This window comes from Carcharodon carcharias, chromosome 16, assembly GCF_017639515.1.
Source record: "Carcharodon carcharias isolate sCarCar2 chromosome 16, sCarCar2.pri, whole genome shotgun sequence".
Lineage (NCBI taxonomy): Eukaryota > Metazoa > Chordata > Chondrichthyes > Lamniformes > Lamnidae > Carcharodon > Carcharodon carcharias.
In genome coordinates this window covers 114,286,787-114,303,209 of record NC_054482.1, presented here as the reverse complement: position 1 = coordinate 114,303,209, position 16,423 = coordinate 114,286,787, and the positions used below count along the sequence as shown (strand labels likewise).

Genomic DNA, 16,423 nt, shown 5'->3' with positions numbered 1-16,423 from the left:
GGGAAAGGGATGTCCCATTGAGAGCCATACAGGTAACCACCACCGAACCTCCCCCCCCATCAACAACCCATGACCCCACCCCACGAAACTCCCTCCACCATCAGTCACCTGAGTCCAGGGATCCAATGAAGACCCAGGCCTCGGTGGGTGTGTCTTTCCTGCAGCAGCTTCGCTGTTGGCGCTGCTGCACAAAAGAGCTGCTGGCCAATCAGAGGTGACAGTGCCTCCATTTCACTGCCACCACCCCCCCTACCCCCCTAACGCCCCCCCCACCCCTGACCATGCACCTATTCCCGTAACACCTCCCACCCATGACCATGCCCCTATCCCCCTAACGCCCCCCACCCCTGACCATGCCCCTACCTCCCCTAACGCCCCCCACCCCTGATCATGCCCCACCCCCTAATGCCCCCTACCCCCTAACGCCCCCCACACCTGACCATGCCCCTACCCTCCTAACGCCCCCCCCACCTCTGACCATGCCCCTACCCCTCTAACGCCCCCCCACCCCTGACCATGCCCCTATCCCCCTAACACCCCCCACCCCTGGCCATGCCCCTACCCCACTAATGCCCCCCACCCCTGATCATGCCCCTACCCCCCAACATCCCCCACCCCTGACCATGCCCCCTGTTAGGAAAGGAGTTCCAGGATTTTGACCGAGCGACAGTGAAGGAACGAGGATATATTTCCAAGTCAGGATGGTGAGTGACTTGAAGGGGAACTTCCAGGTGGTGATGTTCCCATTTATCTGCTGCCTTCATCCTTCTAGATGGTAGCGGTCATGGGTTTGGAAGGTGCTGTCGAAGGAGCAGTGTATCTTGTAGATGGCATACACTGCTGTTACTGTATGAGCGAGCGAATGTTTGTGGATGTGGTGCCAATCAAGTGGCTGCTTTGTCCTGGACAGTGTCAAGCTTCTTGAGTGTTGTGGGAGCTGCACTCATCCAGGCAAGTGGAGAATGTTCCATCGCACGCCTGAATTGTGGCTTGTAGATGGTGGACAGGCTTTGAGGAGTCAGGAGGTGAGAGTTACTCACCGCAGGATTCCCAGACTCTGACCTGCTCTTGTAGCCACAGTATTTATACTGCTAGTCTATTCAGTTTCTGGTCACTGATAACCCACAGGATGTTTATGTATATATCTGTTCGTATATATAAGTGAGGCAAAGTAAATAAGGGCAAATTGCCCATTCATGCTCCAAGTGACAGGTCACAACAGAGTGGGACATATAGTTGGAGAATCGCTGCTGGAGGGCTGTAAGCCCATCTTCATATCTGTGCTCCCTAAGTGACGGACCTGAGAATCAGCAGAAGTGTCCTTTAAAATTCAACCACATGTCTGCCTGGCTTCTGTTAGACTGTGTCTCGGCAGACTGAAGTTGAAAGCGGGGTGGATTTCTGTACTCCAGCATTTGCCTCCTCTCTCTGCCGAGCACAAGCTCATTTTCCCAACTCCTTTGTTACCCTCCCCTTCTCTCCCCAACCTCCAAAGGAAACAAGCAGGAGGAGTCTGCTGTTGGCTTATCTACTCTCTAACAACAAACTGACTAATGAAGGTGCACAATTATTATCTAGCAGAGAGCAGCAATTATATGTTCTGTAATTATGGTGCTGCTGGTAGGTCACGGCAGAAGAAGTACATCATCAACTATTAGTTAAGAGGCCTAAAGGACACAAAGGACATTATTACTGCTTTATTAGAGTTAGAAATCTAGAGGGAGCAAAATAAGCTGATCCCAAAGATGGTAACTCTGGAGAAAATAATGTTATTGTGTTGGCCCACAGCTTCGAAAGAAAAGTGATTTAACAAAAATGCTATGCTGGTTGTTGTAACGTACCTGAAGGAAACAGGGAAGGATTTGGATTTCTATATTGTCTTTCATGACCTTGGGATGTCCCAAAGTGCATTCCAGCCAATGAAGTGCTTGTGCAATTGAATCGCTGCTGTAAACCTGAGAGTCAGTTTGCGCACAGCAAGCTCCTGCAAACAGCAATGTGCTAATGACCAGATCATGTTTTTTGTGAAGCAACGTTGGCTGAGAGATATATATTGAGAGAATTCCCCTCTTCAAGTAGTGCTGTGGGATCTTTCATATTCGCCTGAAAGGACAGCCAGGACCTCCTTTTTATGTCTCATCTGAAGGGCAGTGCAGCACCCCCTCGGCGCTGCAGTGGAGCATCAGCTCAGGTCTCCAGACTCACAGCTGTCTGACTCAGAGTTGAGAGAGTGCTGCCCACTAAATCACATCAAGGTGGGGCTATTTGAAACAAAAACAAAGTGGTAGTTATTTTCTTCTTTTGAAGCCAAGTTATCACAATCAAAATACTGTAAAGTAATTAAATGCTAAACGTGAACATCTGAATGTTTGAACACTTGGCCTTCCCTAGCCATTGACTGTTGACAAATGTTTGTGAGGGGGCCTTGCTAAAGCCTTATTCTGCCCAATAGGAACTGCCGATTTGAATCTAAAAAGCTTTTTTTTTCCCCACGAGTGTTCACCCCTCTGTTTTTACTGGTATCTGACTGTAAAGCAGCTGTGCCGCTTAAGGGTCTAAGTTGTTAGTTCAACAGCAGCTTGAATTTCTACAGCTTCATTAACATAGCGGACCATCCGAAGGCACATCACAGGAGTGATTATCAAATAAAATTTGATACCGGACACCACATCAGGAGATATTTGGTTAAACAGGTAGGCCTGAATGTTCTGGCCCTGTTGGCGTTATGGCATTATGGGAGGCTGAGGGGGTGTTGGGGGTGGGGGGGCGGGTGGTGAGGGACAATATGGTGAGAAGGCCAATAATCAGTTTCATGCCAGTGTGAAAGCACAACAGGATCCTCCGATGGTGTCTGCCATGGCAGAATGCCAATCCCGCTGGAGGCCGGTGTGAACCCCATTTGCATCCTGATAATGGGAGGCAAAGTAAGGCCCGGCGGGAATCGTCTCCCCTCCACGCCCGATTTTCTGTTGCACCAGCAGGAAAACACGCCGGCCCAGAACACATCTGGGCGAGTGTGACGTGCAGGAGTCGGGTTTTACTGCTAGGGCCTTGCTCAGATCGCGGACATCCGAGGAGAAGAAGATGCTGGAGCCCAACAGTTACCGGACCCTGAGGAACATGTGCATCGCCTGCTGTGTGGACCCTCATGGACACGGCTCCACCACGAAGCAGCTCTCGGGAGGTGGGAGGTCTCCACTGATACTTCAGGTCTGCTTCAGAACATCACTGTCCTGGCCGTGGGCTGCTATGGATGATCAGCGAGGGTGGGGAGAGGAAGATCCAGCTCTGAGTGGGAGAGGAAAGTGTACCAGGGTGGTGGGGGGTGTGGGGGTGCGAGAGACGTTGGGAGAGGAAGGTGTGCCAGAGGGGTGGTGAGGTTGGGATGGGGGCAATGAAGGTGTCGGGGTGGGGATGGGTTGAGGTTGCGGGGTGGGCGGCGGTAAGGAAGGAGTATGGTGGGGAGAAGGGTGTAACAGAGAAGAATGCAGCAAGTGGGGAGGTAGGTGTAAGGAATGGAGTTTGGAGGGGGGAAGGAGATCAGAAGGGGGAAGGAGTTTGGAGGGGGGAAGGAGTCCAGGGGGAGGAAGGTATCCGAGGGGAGGATGGTAAGAAGGTGGAGGGAGTAAGTGGGTGGGGATGTCCAGGTGAACATGCAAGGGAGGGGCCTGTAGATTCAATGACTACCTCCTGAGGAGTGAGCTGAGGGTGGGTGTGGTCAGAGGGAATGGTGAGTATGAGAAGGGGCAGAGAGAGCCGGAAGGGTGGCAGGGTGAGGGTGCGATGGTAGCAGTGGAAGGCATGGTGAAGTTTGTTGGTAGGGACTTGTAGGCAGACACGGGCCCTGGAGGTGGGAAGGAGAACATCACAGAGGTCAATGTGAATGGGGTTGGGACTCTCAAGAAGGTAGGGAATGTTCTCCTGGACATCCTGGAAAGAAAAGGGCTGGGGTTGGTAGGTGACAGTGGGAAAGCGGAAGATGATGTCAGGGGATCAACTGTGAAGGGGGAAAGGACATGGCTGACTGAGGGAGAGGAACGGACAGGGGAGTTGAGTGAAAATCTGACTACAACCAACGCTTTCAAAATCAAAAGTGAGCGGAGCCTTGTGTTGAACGGACACGGGTGCTGCACGGGAATGCGATCAGCGGGTGGGCAGAGACGCAGGTCAGCTTATTTATGCATCAGAAAATCATGGGCGGTTCCATCTGCAGATTTTTGACACATGCCAGCTGTTCACCATGGTATGGCATCCCAGTGTGTAACTTTTAGCCCTCTAGCTCTGTGCAACTCTTTCTGGATCCTCACTCCTTTTCCTCTCTTCAGTGGACAGGCCAAGGTTTAGGATACTAGAGATGTGATCTCAGCTGCATCTCCATAGTTAATTGTATCCTTTGGGATGTGGGATCACTGCAATTAGCGAGCTAGGAAAGTATGTTCCTACATGCAGTTGGACATAAACCATCAACCTCCCCCATTGCCTGAAGTAGCAAATAGGAAGAACACTTCAGTTATAGAAAGCACCCTGTGTCCTTTGCCTCTCTGTAAAAATGGTCTTGTTTATAAGAGCTATGTTAGCTAAAATTTTGCCAGCATTTATTGCCCAATCCTAGTTGCCCTTGAGAAGGTGGTGGTGAGCTGTCGTCTTGAGCCGCTGCAGCCCATGTGGTGTAGGTACTCCCACAGTGCTGTTAGGGAGGGCGAGTTCCAGAATTTTGACCCAGCAACAGAATGACGATATCCAACAACACTGAAAAAGCTGGACACCGTCAGGATAAAGTAGCCGCTTGATTGGCACCACATCCACAAACATTCACTCCCTCCACCACCGACGCACAGTAGCAGCAGCGCGTACCATCTACAAGATGCACTGCAGGAATTCACCAAAACTCCTTAGACAGCACCTTCCAAGCCCACGACCTCTACCACCCAGACGGACAAGGGCAGCAGATAGACGGGGACACCGTCACCTGCAAGTTTCCCTCCAAGCCACTCACCATCCTGACTTGGAAATATATCGCTGTTCCTTCACTGTCGCTGGGTCAAAATCCTGGAACTCTCTTCCTAACAGTGCTGTGGGTGTACCTACACCACATGGACTGCAGCAGTTCAAGAAGGCAGCTCAACACCACCTTCTCAATGTCAGTTAGGGATGGGCAATAAATGCTGGCCTAGCCAGCGATGCCCACACCCCATGAATGAATGATAAAAAATTAATTGCACATTTCAGCTGGTGAGCTATCAATAGAGGTGCCACTCATAGAAACAGGAGGAGGCCATTCAGCCCTTTGAGCCTGTCCTGTCATTCAGTGAGATTATGATTGATGTGTCCTAATACCATATACCACCTCACCACACACACACCCTCCCTTTGTCCCATATCCATTAATACCTCTGACTTGCAAAAATCTATTAATCTCAGATTTAAAATGATTGAACTAGCATTTTCTTCTCTTTGTGGGAACAGTATTCATCATTCCTATCATCTTATGTGTGAAGAAGTGTTTCTTAGCTTCTCTTGTGAATGGCCAGGCTCCAATTTTAAGGTTAGGTCCCCTTATCATAGACTCCCTCATGAGCAGAAAAAGGCTCCCTTTATTTATCCTATCTATCCTATTAATCCACAAAAAGCAGGACAAACCCAATCCAGCCAATTACCACCCCATCAGTCTACTGTCAATCATCAGTGAAGTGATGGAAGGCATCATCGACAGTGCTATCAAGTGGCACTTGCTCAGCAATCACCTGCTCACTGACACTCAGTTAGGGTTCTGCCAGGGCCTCATGGTTTCTGGCCGTATTATAGCCTTGGTTCAAACAAGGACAAAAGAGCTGAACTCAAGAGGGGAGGAGGGAGAATGACTGCCCTCGTCATGAAGGCAGCATTTGATCAGGTCTGGCATCAAGAAGCCCTGGAAAAATTGAAGGCAGTCAATGGGAATTGGGGGAAAATTCTTTACTGGTTGGAGTCATACCTAGCACAAAGGAAGATGATTATAGTTGTTTGAGGTCAATCATCTCAGTCCCAGGACATCACTGCAGGAGTTCCTCAGGGTAGTGTCCTCGGCCCAACCATCTTCAGCTGCTTCCATCAATGACCTTCCTTCCATCATAAGGTCAGAAATGTGAATGTTTGCTGATGATTGCACAATGTTCAACACCATTAATAACTACTTAGGTACTGAAGCAGTCCATGCCCAAATGCAGCAAGACCTGGACAATATCCAGACTTGGGCTGATATGTGGCAAGTAATATTCGCACCACACAAGTGCCCATCTTCAACAGAAGTGAATCTAACCATGTCCCCTTGACATTCAATGGCATTACCATTGCTGAATCCCCCATTATCAACATCCTGGGGGTTACCATTGACCAGAAGCAGAAATGGAAAAGCTATATAAAGACTGTGGCTACAAGAGCAGATTAAAAGCTGGGAAGTCTGTGGTGAGTTACTCAACTGACTCCTCAAAGCCTGCCCACCATCTGCAAGGCACAAGACAGGAGTGTGATGGAATACTCTCCACTTGTCTGGATGAGTGCAGCTCCCACAACACACAAGATGCTTGACACCGTCCAGGACAAAGTAACCTACTTGATTGGCACTCCATCCACAAACATTCACTCCCTCCACCACCGACGCACAGTAACAGCAGTGTGTGTACCATCTATAAGATGCATTGCAGGAATTCACCAAGGCTGCTTCAACAGCACCTTCCAAACATCTGACTTCTGCCACCCTAGAAGGACAAGGGCAGCAAATAGATGGGAACACCACCACCTGCAAGTTCCCCTCGAAGCCACTCATCATCCTGACCTGGAGCTATAATAACCATTCCTTTACTATCATTGGGTCAAAATCCTGGAACTCCCTTCCTAGCAGCACCTACACCACATGGACTGCAGCGGTTTAAGAAGTCAGCTCACCACCACTTCTCAAGGGCAATTAGGGGTTAGCAATAAATGCTGGGCTAGCCAGCGACACCAGCATCTGGTCAGCTTCCCTTCCTTGTACTTCTCAATCCTGTCAGAAACAGGTGGTGATTGGGGCTATATGGTGGTGTAGCGGTAATGTCATTGGATGAGTAATCCATAGGCCCAGGCTACTACCCTACAGTCATGGGTTCAAATCACACATGGCAGCTGGTAGAATTTAAAATCAATTAATAAACAAACAAAATCTGGAATTAAAAGCTAGTCTCAGTAATGTGATCTGTTCTATTGTTGCTATCTGTGATGTGTACAGCTTGGACACCATGAAGTAGTCTGGTTGAACATATAAACAAGTCTTTATTAACATTACTGAACTATGTACATATTTACAGTAAAGGGTCAAGGTATGGAGAGGACCCCAAATTAGGTCCTTACATGTTGCTACCTCTCTCTTGACTGCCCTTAGATCTAGATTAGCTGCCTTCTTCCATCACCATGTGGGTGATACTGTACTCTGTCCCATGTTAACCTTTTAGGGACCAGATCCTTCCACTACACCTCCCTCCAAGTCTTTATCCCCTGAATATAGACTGACATTAGTACTTACAGTTTGCTTCAAGTCTTACACCATTATAGGTCTTGTGTACTTAACTTCAGTGTTACAACTGTGAACTATTCTAAGCTACTTCATGATTAACAGTACAACATTAACAACACACTTTAACAATGTTTTTACTACCCATCTCCCTCTTCAAGTCTTTGAAATTGGAGATTTGGGCAATCTGGAGGCCTTGTACCCCGGCCACATCTCGTTTGCCTTCTGGCCAAGAGAGTGTTAGAGGTTCCAGGCTTCTTAATCCTGACGGTGGTTGTGTCTGGATGTAGGGAAGGCTTCATGCACTTCTTCCATTGATGGATGCTGCCCCACGCTTGCTTGGTCTGGCTGATGTGGCGGTGATTTGTTGTGGGTGAGCGGTGATCGCTTCTTTCTGGGTGGACGAAAGCGATGTTTGTCAGGTTGTTAGTGGTGTTTCTTCTTCTTCTCCTTCTGCCTTTTCTGGCATCTGGAAGCTCTCCGCGGTTGAGGGAGAGCAGTCCTGTGGATGGAGGAAGAGTTGGGAGGTAGCTCGTCTTAGTGTAGTTGTGGTTGTGTGAGGCTGCTACCTGGTTCCAGCTGTTGCTGTGATTTTGGCACATTGGTTGGTAGTTGTTGGGCTGTGCGTTGGTTGGTATCTCTACCATCTGCATTGTGGTCACTACTGGAAGCAAAGGCTTCTCTGGAGGTCATTCTAGCTCTGGCGTCACCTCCACTGGGGGCACTGTGGTAACCCCCTGTGCAGCGGGTTGCTCAGGTTCGGGGATCAGAAATGAAGAACAGACCTGCTCCGTGAACAAGAGGAGAGAGATTACAAATTAAGTCAACATTTGAATGGTGTGTTGTGGTTGGGCCTATGGGAGGATGCCTTTCAGGCTGGGTGGGGTCAATGGTCACCTTCACATCTACAGCCAGTTGAAGGAGATCGAGAGCAATGCAGGCTCTGCTGAGGGGTGAAAAGGGCAAATTCCACATGACGTACATTAGCTCCATAATCTGTTTGTTGGTGTAATCCAATGGCTCCTGAATCATAACAATAGCTGGGAGTTGGACTCCCTCTGCACTGTAAAGGGGGGCGTCCATTGTTCGGACCCAGCAGCCTTTAAACCATGGTTCCTCGATCAATAGGACTGTCACTCTGGCTCCAGAATCTAATTTGCAGTAGGTTAGATGGACATTCGCTGAGATGTCTACACTCCAGAAGGAAGAGCCGCAGCATCTGATGCTGCCCAAAGTAAGGCTGGGTGGGTTGGTGCCCCCTCTTTGTCGATGGCTTTCATGACTGTCACAGCATACTGAAGTGTCCCTGTCTGTGACAGAGGAAGCATTTGGCAGCACTCGCAGGACATTGGTCCTTCCTGTGAATGCGTTTTCACACAACGGCGCTGGGACGGTTGTTCGGCCGGGTGGTTGGGGGATGTCTTGCCCTAGCTCGGATGCTCCCTGTGCTTGTGTGGCTTGATGTGGCGAACTGAGGTGTGCCTTCTGCCTCATGAAGCACCTTCCTCTCTGAGAACGGTCCTATGTTGGTCTCGCAGCTTGGACAGCCTGACTAATTGGGCATCCTTGTCGGGATTAAGATTACCTTTGGCTCGGAGAAGACTGGAGAGCAAATTGTCCATGGCACCCACCACAATTCTGTCTCGGATGAGTTCTGATTTCAGATCTTCATATTCACATCCTTCTGCCATGTGGCAAACATCATTGATAAAGGAATTGACAGGCTCCCCAGACTGTAGGACTCTCCTGTTAAATTTGGCACTTTCCAAGATCTTGCTGGATCTTAGGTTGAAGAAAAGATCAAAAGGTTTTAAAACATCTTCTAATTTAGCAGATAATTAATCCGTGGCTTGCCTGGTGATGTTATTGTCTGCAATGGGCCCAATGGAATAAAGTAGTGTGCTAACTTGTTCTGCCTCTGACTTTTTATCTGATCCTGCAGCAGTGCTATATGTCAGCAACCTTTTCCTCCAATAACTTCAATTGTGAGATTGGTCAAGGCCATAGATGGGGCCATTGGTGGTGGTAATGGAGAATTGAATTCCATCTTTAAAGTATTTTAATATGTGGGTGTCCCTTTAAGAGTGAAGAGGATTGTAAGGTGAAGTTGCCAGTATGGATGAAGACAGGATTTTTGCTCACTTCACAGTTTCGGCGTGAAATACAAAATTGTGGCAGCGGTCCATTGGGGAAGAAGAAACCTGAAAATGGCTGCAGGTCGGGTTGCTGCTGCTGCTCATTTTAGTTATGATGACGTGCTGCAGGTCACAGATGGGTTGAGAGGGCAGAATTCTCACTGGCCGGGAGGCTAATGAATCGCAAGTGTCCCAACTTGTTTTTAAAGAAATATTCAGTCTCTTTTTATGTTTTTTTCATGACGTTCTGGACTTGGGGCGCCACGTGGAGACAGCGCAAAGACAGAGTTTGGGCTAGCGATGAAATGCACAAAAGAGTTTCTGCCTGATTTTAAAGAAAATGGTTCATAAGACTGGCTTGCCTAGAAATTTGAAAGGTTTTTATCTCACCCTGTAGGTTTCTGGCAGGTGGCTCTGCTTCGTTGAAGCTCATCTTTTGCAGAAATTCAGTGGAGACTATGCTTAAGCTTAACTTTTATCTGCTGCCAGGCTTTTGAGTCTCTGGAGCTTCTCAGGTGAGTTTTCTGAGTGTCTTGCTTCTTGAGTGAGGTTGTTTCAGGGCAGAATCATTGCTCGCATCCTTTTCTTGAAAGTTCTTCAGTATTTTAGAGAGGATGTGGGTTTTTATCCCCTGCTACCACCATGATTTGTTCTGTTGTTGCTACCCATCATGTGTACTGCTTGGATGCCATGAAGCAGTCTTGTTGAAGTTACAAAGAAGTTTTTTATTAACAATACCGAACTATGTACAAGTTTACAGTAGAAGATAAAAATATGGAGACGACCCCATACTAGGTCCTTATGTGTTGCTACCTATCTTCTGACTGCCCTTAGATCTGGGTCATGTCCCTTCTCACATCGCCGTGTGGGTGATACTGTACTCAGTCCCATGTTAATTCTTTACCTATTGGATCCTTCTATTATAATGCAGGCCATGAAACTGTGACTGATTGTCATAAAAACCCATCTGGTTTACTAATGTCCTTTAGTGAAGGAGACCTGGTCTGGCCTACCCACAGCAATGTGGTTATTCCTTAACTGCCCTCAAAGGGCAATTAGGGATTGGCAACAAATGCTCGCCTTGCCAGTGATGCCCACATCCCATGAGAGAATAAATAAAAAAGATTGGAAGCTGAGAATACACATCAGGTCTGTTGGCATCTGAGAGGAGGATAAAACAAGTTGTTTCACTGATTATGATGACAGAGCCATCTGTTACAGATTGTTTTTTTTTTGTCTCTATTTGACAGCAGGGAGCTATAATCATGGCCACTAGAGATAGTGATTAATCAACCCCGACTGTACCTGTCAGTGATTGAAAAACAACATAATCAAGTGCTTGTGGCAGACCTGGACACAGAGCAGCAGGAACATCTACTGAAGGAGCACTGAGAAGTCACCAACAATGAGACATAAGAAATACAGGGCTGCTTATCAAATCTTCCCCCTTTTCTTCATGGTAAGTAACCTGCTTGGTTTGTTTGTGACTTTTATTACCAGAGTATAACCCATTTTTACTGAACTGAAATGAGTGCATTCAAGTCAAACAGGCACTTTAATTTAAGCTGGCAAACCACAAACAGAGGGAAAATGTATATTTGAAATAATTATATTAATGGGTATCAAATGTATAGAATATGAGCACAACTTTTATACTCCTTGTCTTGCCCAGTTTCTCAAATGCTGACTCACTGAGTCTGGAATTCATTTGATTCAATGTTGTTTTGCTATAGTACGTTTAGGTGAAAATAATAATTTGAGTTCTCTAAATTAGGAGAGCCAGTCAGCAAGTGGCCGGTGACTTTCCTTTCTTACTGTAAAGAGGTGCATGCTTCTAATATCATGAATGTGGGAGGTAGACGTGAGATTGATCCTGAATATGGGACATTTAATAAGGGAGGTGAAAGGATCTGTATGTTGCACCTGAGGAATGAGTTCTCTGGTTTTGAAGCCCAGTTCTAGGGTTTATTGGACATTAAGACTATTTAAATCCCCATGGAGGTAAGTTGGATATAAGAAAATTTCTCATTCCTGACTGACCCTGGCTGACTCAACTAAATGGACTTCCTTCCTGATGCTTGTTCGAAAATGAAAAATTATACCTCTAAAATTATAGATTACGCCATGATCTAACTGAGGTATTTAAGATGATAAAAAGAATTGGTAGAGTAGATAGTGAGAAACTGTTTCCTCTGTTGGAGGGGTGGGAGTCCAGAACAATGAGACATAAGCTTAATATTAGAGCTATGAGTTCAGGCGTGATGCCAGGAAGCACTTTTTATACACAGGGGAGTGAAAATCCTCCAAAATTCTGTTGAGGCTGAAGTTCAAGTGAAATTTTCAAAACTGAGATTGTTAGATTTTTGTTAGGAAATGGTTATGGAATCAAAGCTGAAAGCTGGAGTTAAGATACAGGTCAGTCATGATCTAACTGAATGGTGGAACAGGTTTGAGGAGCTGAATGGCCTCCTCCTGTTCCTACATTCCTATATTTCCTATGTTATAGGCAAGGCTGGTTCTAACTAACAACTTGACTCTTGCCCTATTATTTGGGTCCCCTTGATGTGACTGTTCTGACACTGATCCTCTTTTCAAGGTTGCACAATGTTGGCATGACTTAGACAACACGGAGTATGACTGCTGGCCCATGGAGCATCCGAATGAGTACAACATGATCGACTGTGCTGGTAAGGACCCTTAAAATTTCATGTGGAAATCCATCACCTTGAATGCACCACATATATATGGCAATGCTGGCTGGGAAATGTTTTGGATACTGATTATCATGGTCAGTTGTAAAAATAAAAGTTGTTGGAAAGGGAAAAAGAAGGCCTGGAGATTTGTAATATTTTTTTGCTCAGTTTTCCCAGCTACGGACTATTTTGTTTCATTCTTTCTTGGGAGATGGGAATCACTGACATGGCCAATATTATCCATCTCTAATTTTCCATCTTCTTGAATACAACCCATGTGATGATTCCTGTTATCCTCTATAGCTGGTTTGATACAATCAAATATTTAGCACCATTTCCAATTCCTCAAAATATTTGGGAAATGTCTACGAGATGGCTTTTTGGAGCAGCTTGTGGTGGAGCCCGCTAGGGAACAGGCAATTCTAGATTTAGTGATGTGTAATGAGGCAGATTTGATAAGGGAGCTTAAGGTGAAGGAACCCTTAGGAGGAAGTGACCATAATATGATAGAATTTACCCTGCAATTTGAGAGGAAAAAGCTGGAATCAGATGTAATGGTATTACAGTTGAATAAAGGCAACTATAGAGGCATGAGGGAAGAGCTGGCCAGAATTGACTGGAAGATGAGCTTAGCAGGAAAGACGGTGGAACAGCAATAGCAGGAGTTTCTGGGAGTAATTTGGGAGACAAGCAAAAATTCATCCCTAGGAAGAAGAAGCATACTAAAGGGAGGACGAGGCAACCATGGCTGACAAGGGAAGTCAAGGACAACATAAAAGCTGAAGAGAAAGCATACAATGTGGCGAAGAGCAGTGGGAAACCAGAGGATTGGGAAGCGTACAAAGACCAACAGAGGACAACTAAAACAGAAATTAGGAGGGAGAAGATTAATTATGAGGGTAAACTAGCCAGTAATATAAAAGAAGATTGCAAGAGTTTTTTTTAGATATATAAATGGTAAGGGAGAGGAAAAAGTGGACATTGGGCAGCTGGAAAATGACACTGGAGACGTAGTAGTGGGGAACAAAGAAATGGCGGAGGAACTGAATAGGTACTTTGCGTCAGTCTTCACGTTGGAAGACACGAGTAACATCCCCAAAGTTCAAGAGAGTCGGGGGGGCAGAGGTGAGTATGGTGGCCATTACGAAGGAGAAGGTGCTAGGAAAACTGAAAGGTCTGAAGGTGGATAAATCCCCTGGACCAGATGCATTACACCCCAGAGTTCTGAAGGAAATAGCTGAAGAGATAGTGGAGGCGTTAGTGGTGATCTTTCAGGAATCACTGGAGTCAGGGAGGGTCCCAGAGGATTGGAAAATCACTAATGTAACCCCCCGTTTAAGAAAGAAGTGAGGCAAAAGACAGGAAATTACAGTCCGATTAGCCTGACCTCGGTCGTTGATAAGATTTTAGAGTCCATTATTAAGGATGAGATTTCAGAATACCTGGAAGTGCATGGTAAAATAGGGCAAAGTCAGCATGGTTTCATCAAGGGGAGGTCATGCCTGACAAATCTGTTAGAATTCTTTGAGGAGGTAACGAGTAGGTTAGGCAAAGGAAAGCCAATGGATGTTATCTACTTGGATTTCCAGAAGGCTTTTGACAAGGTGCCGCACAGGAGGCTGCTCAGTAAGATAAGAGCCCATGGTTTTAGAGGCAAGGTGCTAGCACGGATAGAGGATTGGCTGTCTGGCAGGAGGCAGAGAGTGCGGATAAGGGGGTCCGTCTCAGGATGGCGGCCGGTGACTAGTGGAGTTGCACAGGGGTCAGTGTTGGGACCGCAACTTTTCACTTTATACATTAATGATCTAGTTGAAGGAACTGAAGGCATTCTGGCTAAGTTTGCAGATGATACAAGGATAGGTGGAGGGACAGGTAGTATTGAGGAGGCGGGGAGGCTGCAGAAGGATTTGGACAGGTTAGGAGAATGGGCAAAGAAGTGGCAGATGGAATACAACGTGGGGAAGTGTGAGGTCATGCACTTTGGTAGGAAGAATAGAGCATGGACTATTTTCTAAATGGGGAGAGAATTCAGAAATCTGGAGTGCAAAAGGACTTGGGAGTCCTAGTCCAGGATTCTCTTAAGGTTAACTTGCAGGTTGAGTCGGTAGTTAGGAAGGCAAATGCAATGTTGGCATTTATTTCGAGAGGACTAGAATATAAAGGCAAGTTTGTGCTGCTGAGGCTTTGTAAGGCTCTGGCCAGACCACATTTAGAATATTGTGAGCAATGTTGGGCCCCGTATCTCAGGAAGGATGTGCTGGCCCTGGAGAGGATCCAGAGGAGATTCACAAGAATGATCCCAGGAATGAAAGGCTTAACATATGAGGAATGTTTGAGGACTCTGGGTCCATACTCGATGGAGTTTAGAAGGATGAGGGGGGGATCTGATTGAAACTTACAGAATACTGAAAGGCCTGGATAGAGTGGACGTGGAGAAGATGTTTCCATTAGTAGGAGAGACTAGGACCCGAGGGCACAGCCTCAGAGTAAAGGGAAGACCTTTTAGAACAGAGATGAGGAGAAACCTCTTTAGCCAGAGAGTGGTGAATCTATGGAATTCATTGCCACAGAAGGCTGTGGAGGCCAGGTCATTGAGTGTATTTAAGACTGAGATAGATAGGTTCGTGATTGGTTAGGGGATCAAAGGTTACGGGGAGAAGGCGGGAGAATGGGGTTGAGAAACTTATCAGCCATGATTGAATGGTGGAGCAGACTTGATGGGCTGAATGGCCTAATTTCTGCTCCTATGTCTTATGGTCCTTTGGTCTATGGTGTCAGATATTGAAGCAGTCCATGTCCAATTTCAGCAAGACCTGGACAATACCCAGACCTGGGCTGACAAGTGGCAAGTAACATTGGCACCACGCAAGTGCCAGGCAATGACTATCTCCAACAAGGGAGAATCTAACCATCGCCCCTTGACATTCAATGGCATTACCATCACTCAATCCCCCACTATCAACATCCTGGGGGTTACCATTGACCAGCAACTGAAATGGACTAGCCATAAAAATATTTTGGCAACAAGAACATATCAGAGGCTAGGAATCCTGCAATGAGTAACTCACCTCCTGACTCCCCAAAGCCTGTCCAGAATCTACAAGGCACAAGTCAGGAGTGTGATGGAATACTCCCCACTTGCCTGGATGAGTGCAGCTCCAACAAAACTCAAGAAGCTTGACACCATCCAGGACAAAGCGTCCCCCTTGATTGGCACCACATCCACAAACATTCAATCCCTCCACCACTGATGCATAGTAGCAACAGTATGTACCATCTACAAGATGCACTGCTGGAATTCACCAAGGCTCCTTAGACAGTAACTTTCAAACCAATGACCACTGCCACCTAGAAGGACAAAGGCAACAGACACATGGGAACACCACCACCTGAACATTCCCCTACAAGCCACTCACCATCCTGACTTGGAAATATATCTACACCACATGGACTGCAGCAGTTCAAGAAGGCAGCTCACCACCACCTTCTCAAGGGCAATTAGGGATGGGCAGTAAATGCTGGCCCAGCCAGCGAAGCCCACATCTCATGAATGAATTAGAAAGAAATCAAATGCCTTAAAGGGCACACTTGAGTGTAGTTAAGTGTGGGACTGAAGTTACATATAGACCAGACATATCGAGCATGTTTCATTCCCCTCAGCGGTAAAGTACTTGTGTTTTTAATGATGATCCGACAGCTCACAGTCACTTTTTACTGATACTTGACCCTAATCCTAACTGTCAAGGTCGGATTTGCATTCACGTTCTCTGAATTCAGTTCAGGGCCCTGAATTGTGAATCCAGTATCATATCCAGTTAACTATTGTTCTTTGAGAGTGGACTGGTCAACCTTTTTGCTTTGACCCGCTGAGCTCTGGTCCCCACTTTCTTTATTTAATTCTATAGAGTTTATTTACTTCTTGGTTTTCGCTTCCAATGGTGAATCCTGACCCCATCATCCCCGCCCCCAAGAAACAAAACCACCTTTGAACTCTACTGATGCTGATGGTGTCAATGCATAATTACTGTTTTCTGTTTTCAGTTCATATTTTCAACATGTCCCTTGTAGTT

The 16,423-nt window shown here is 46.6% G+C and overlaps 1 protein-coding gene across 1 annotated transcript in view; it reads left to right on the top strand.

Moving 5' to 3' along the window:
• The first annotated feature begins 12,033 nt into the window (after positions 1-12,033).
• The window catches only part of LOC121288988 (atrial natriuretic peptide receptor 2-like), a 110,405-nt gene continuing 106,015 nt past the window's right edge, over positions 12,034-16,423 (top strand). Inside the window, exons 1-2 of the mRNA XM_041207849.1 lie at positions 12,034-12,075; positions 12,257-12,347. Of these exons, the coding sequence (XP_041063783.1) occupies positions 12,034-12,075; positions 12,257-12,347 (133 nt within the window). The remainder of the gene's footprint in view (positions 12,076-12,256; positions 12,348-16,423) is intronic.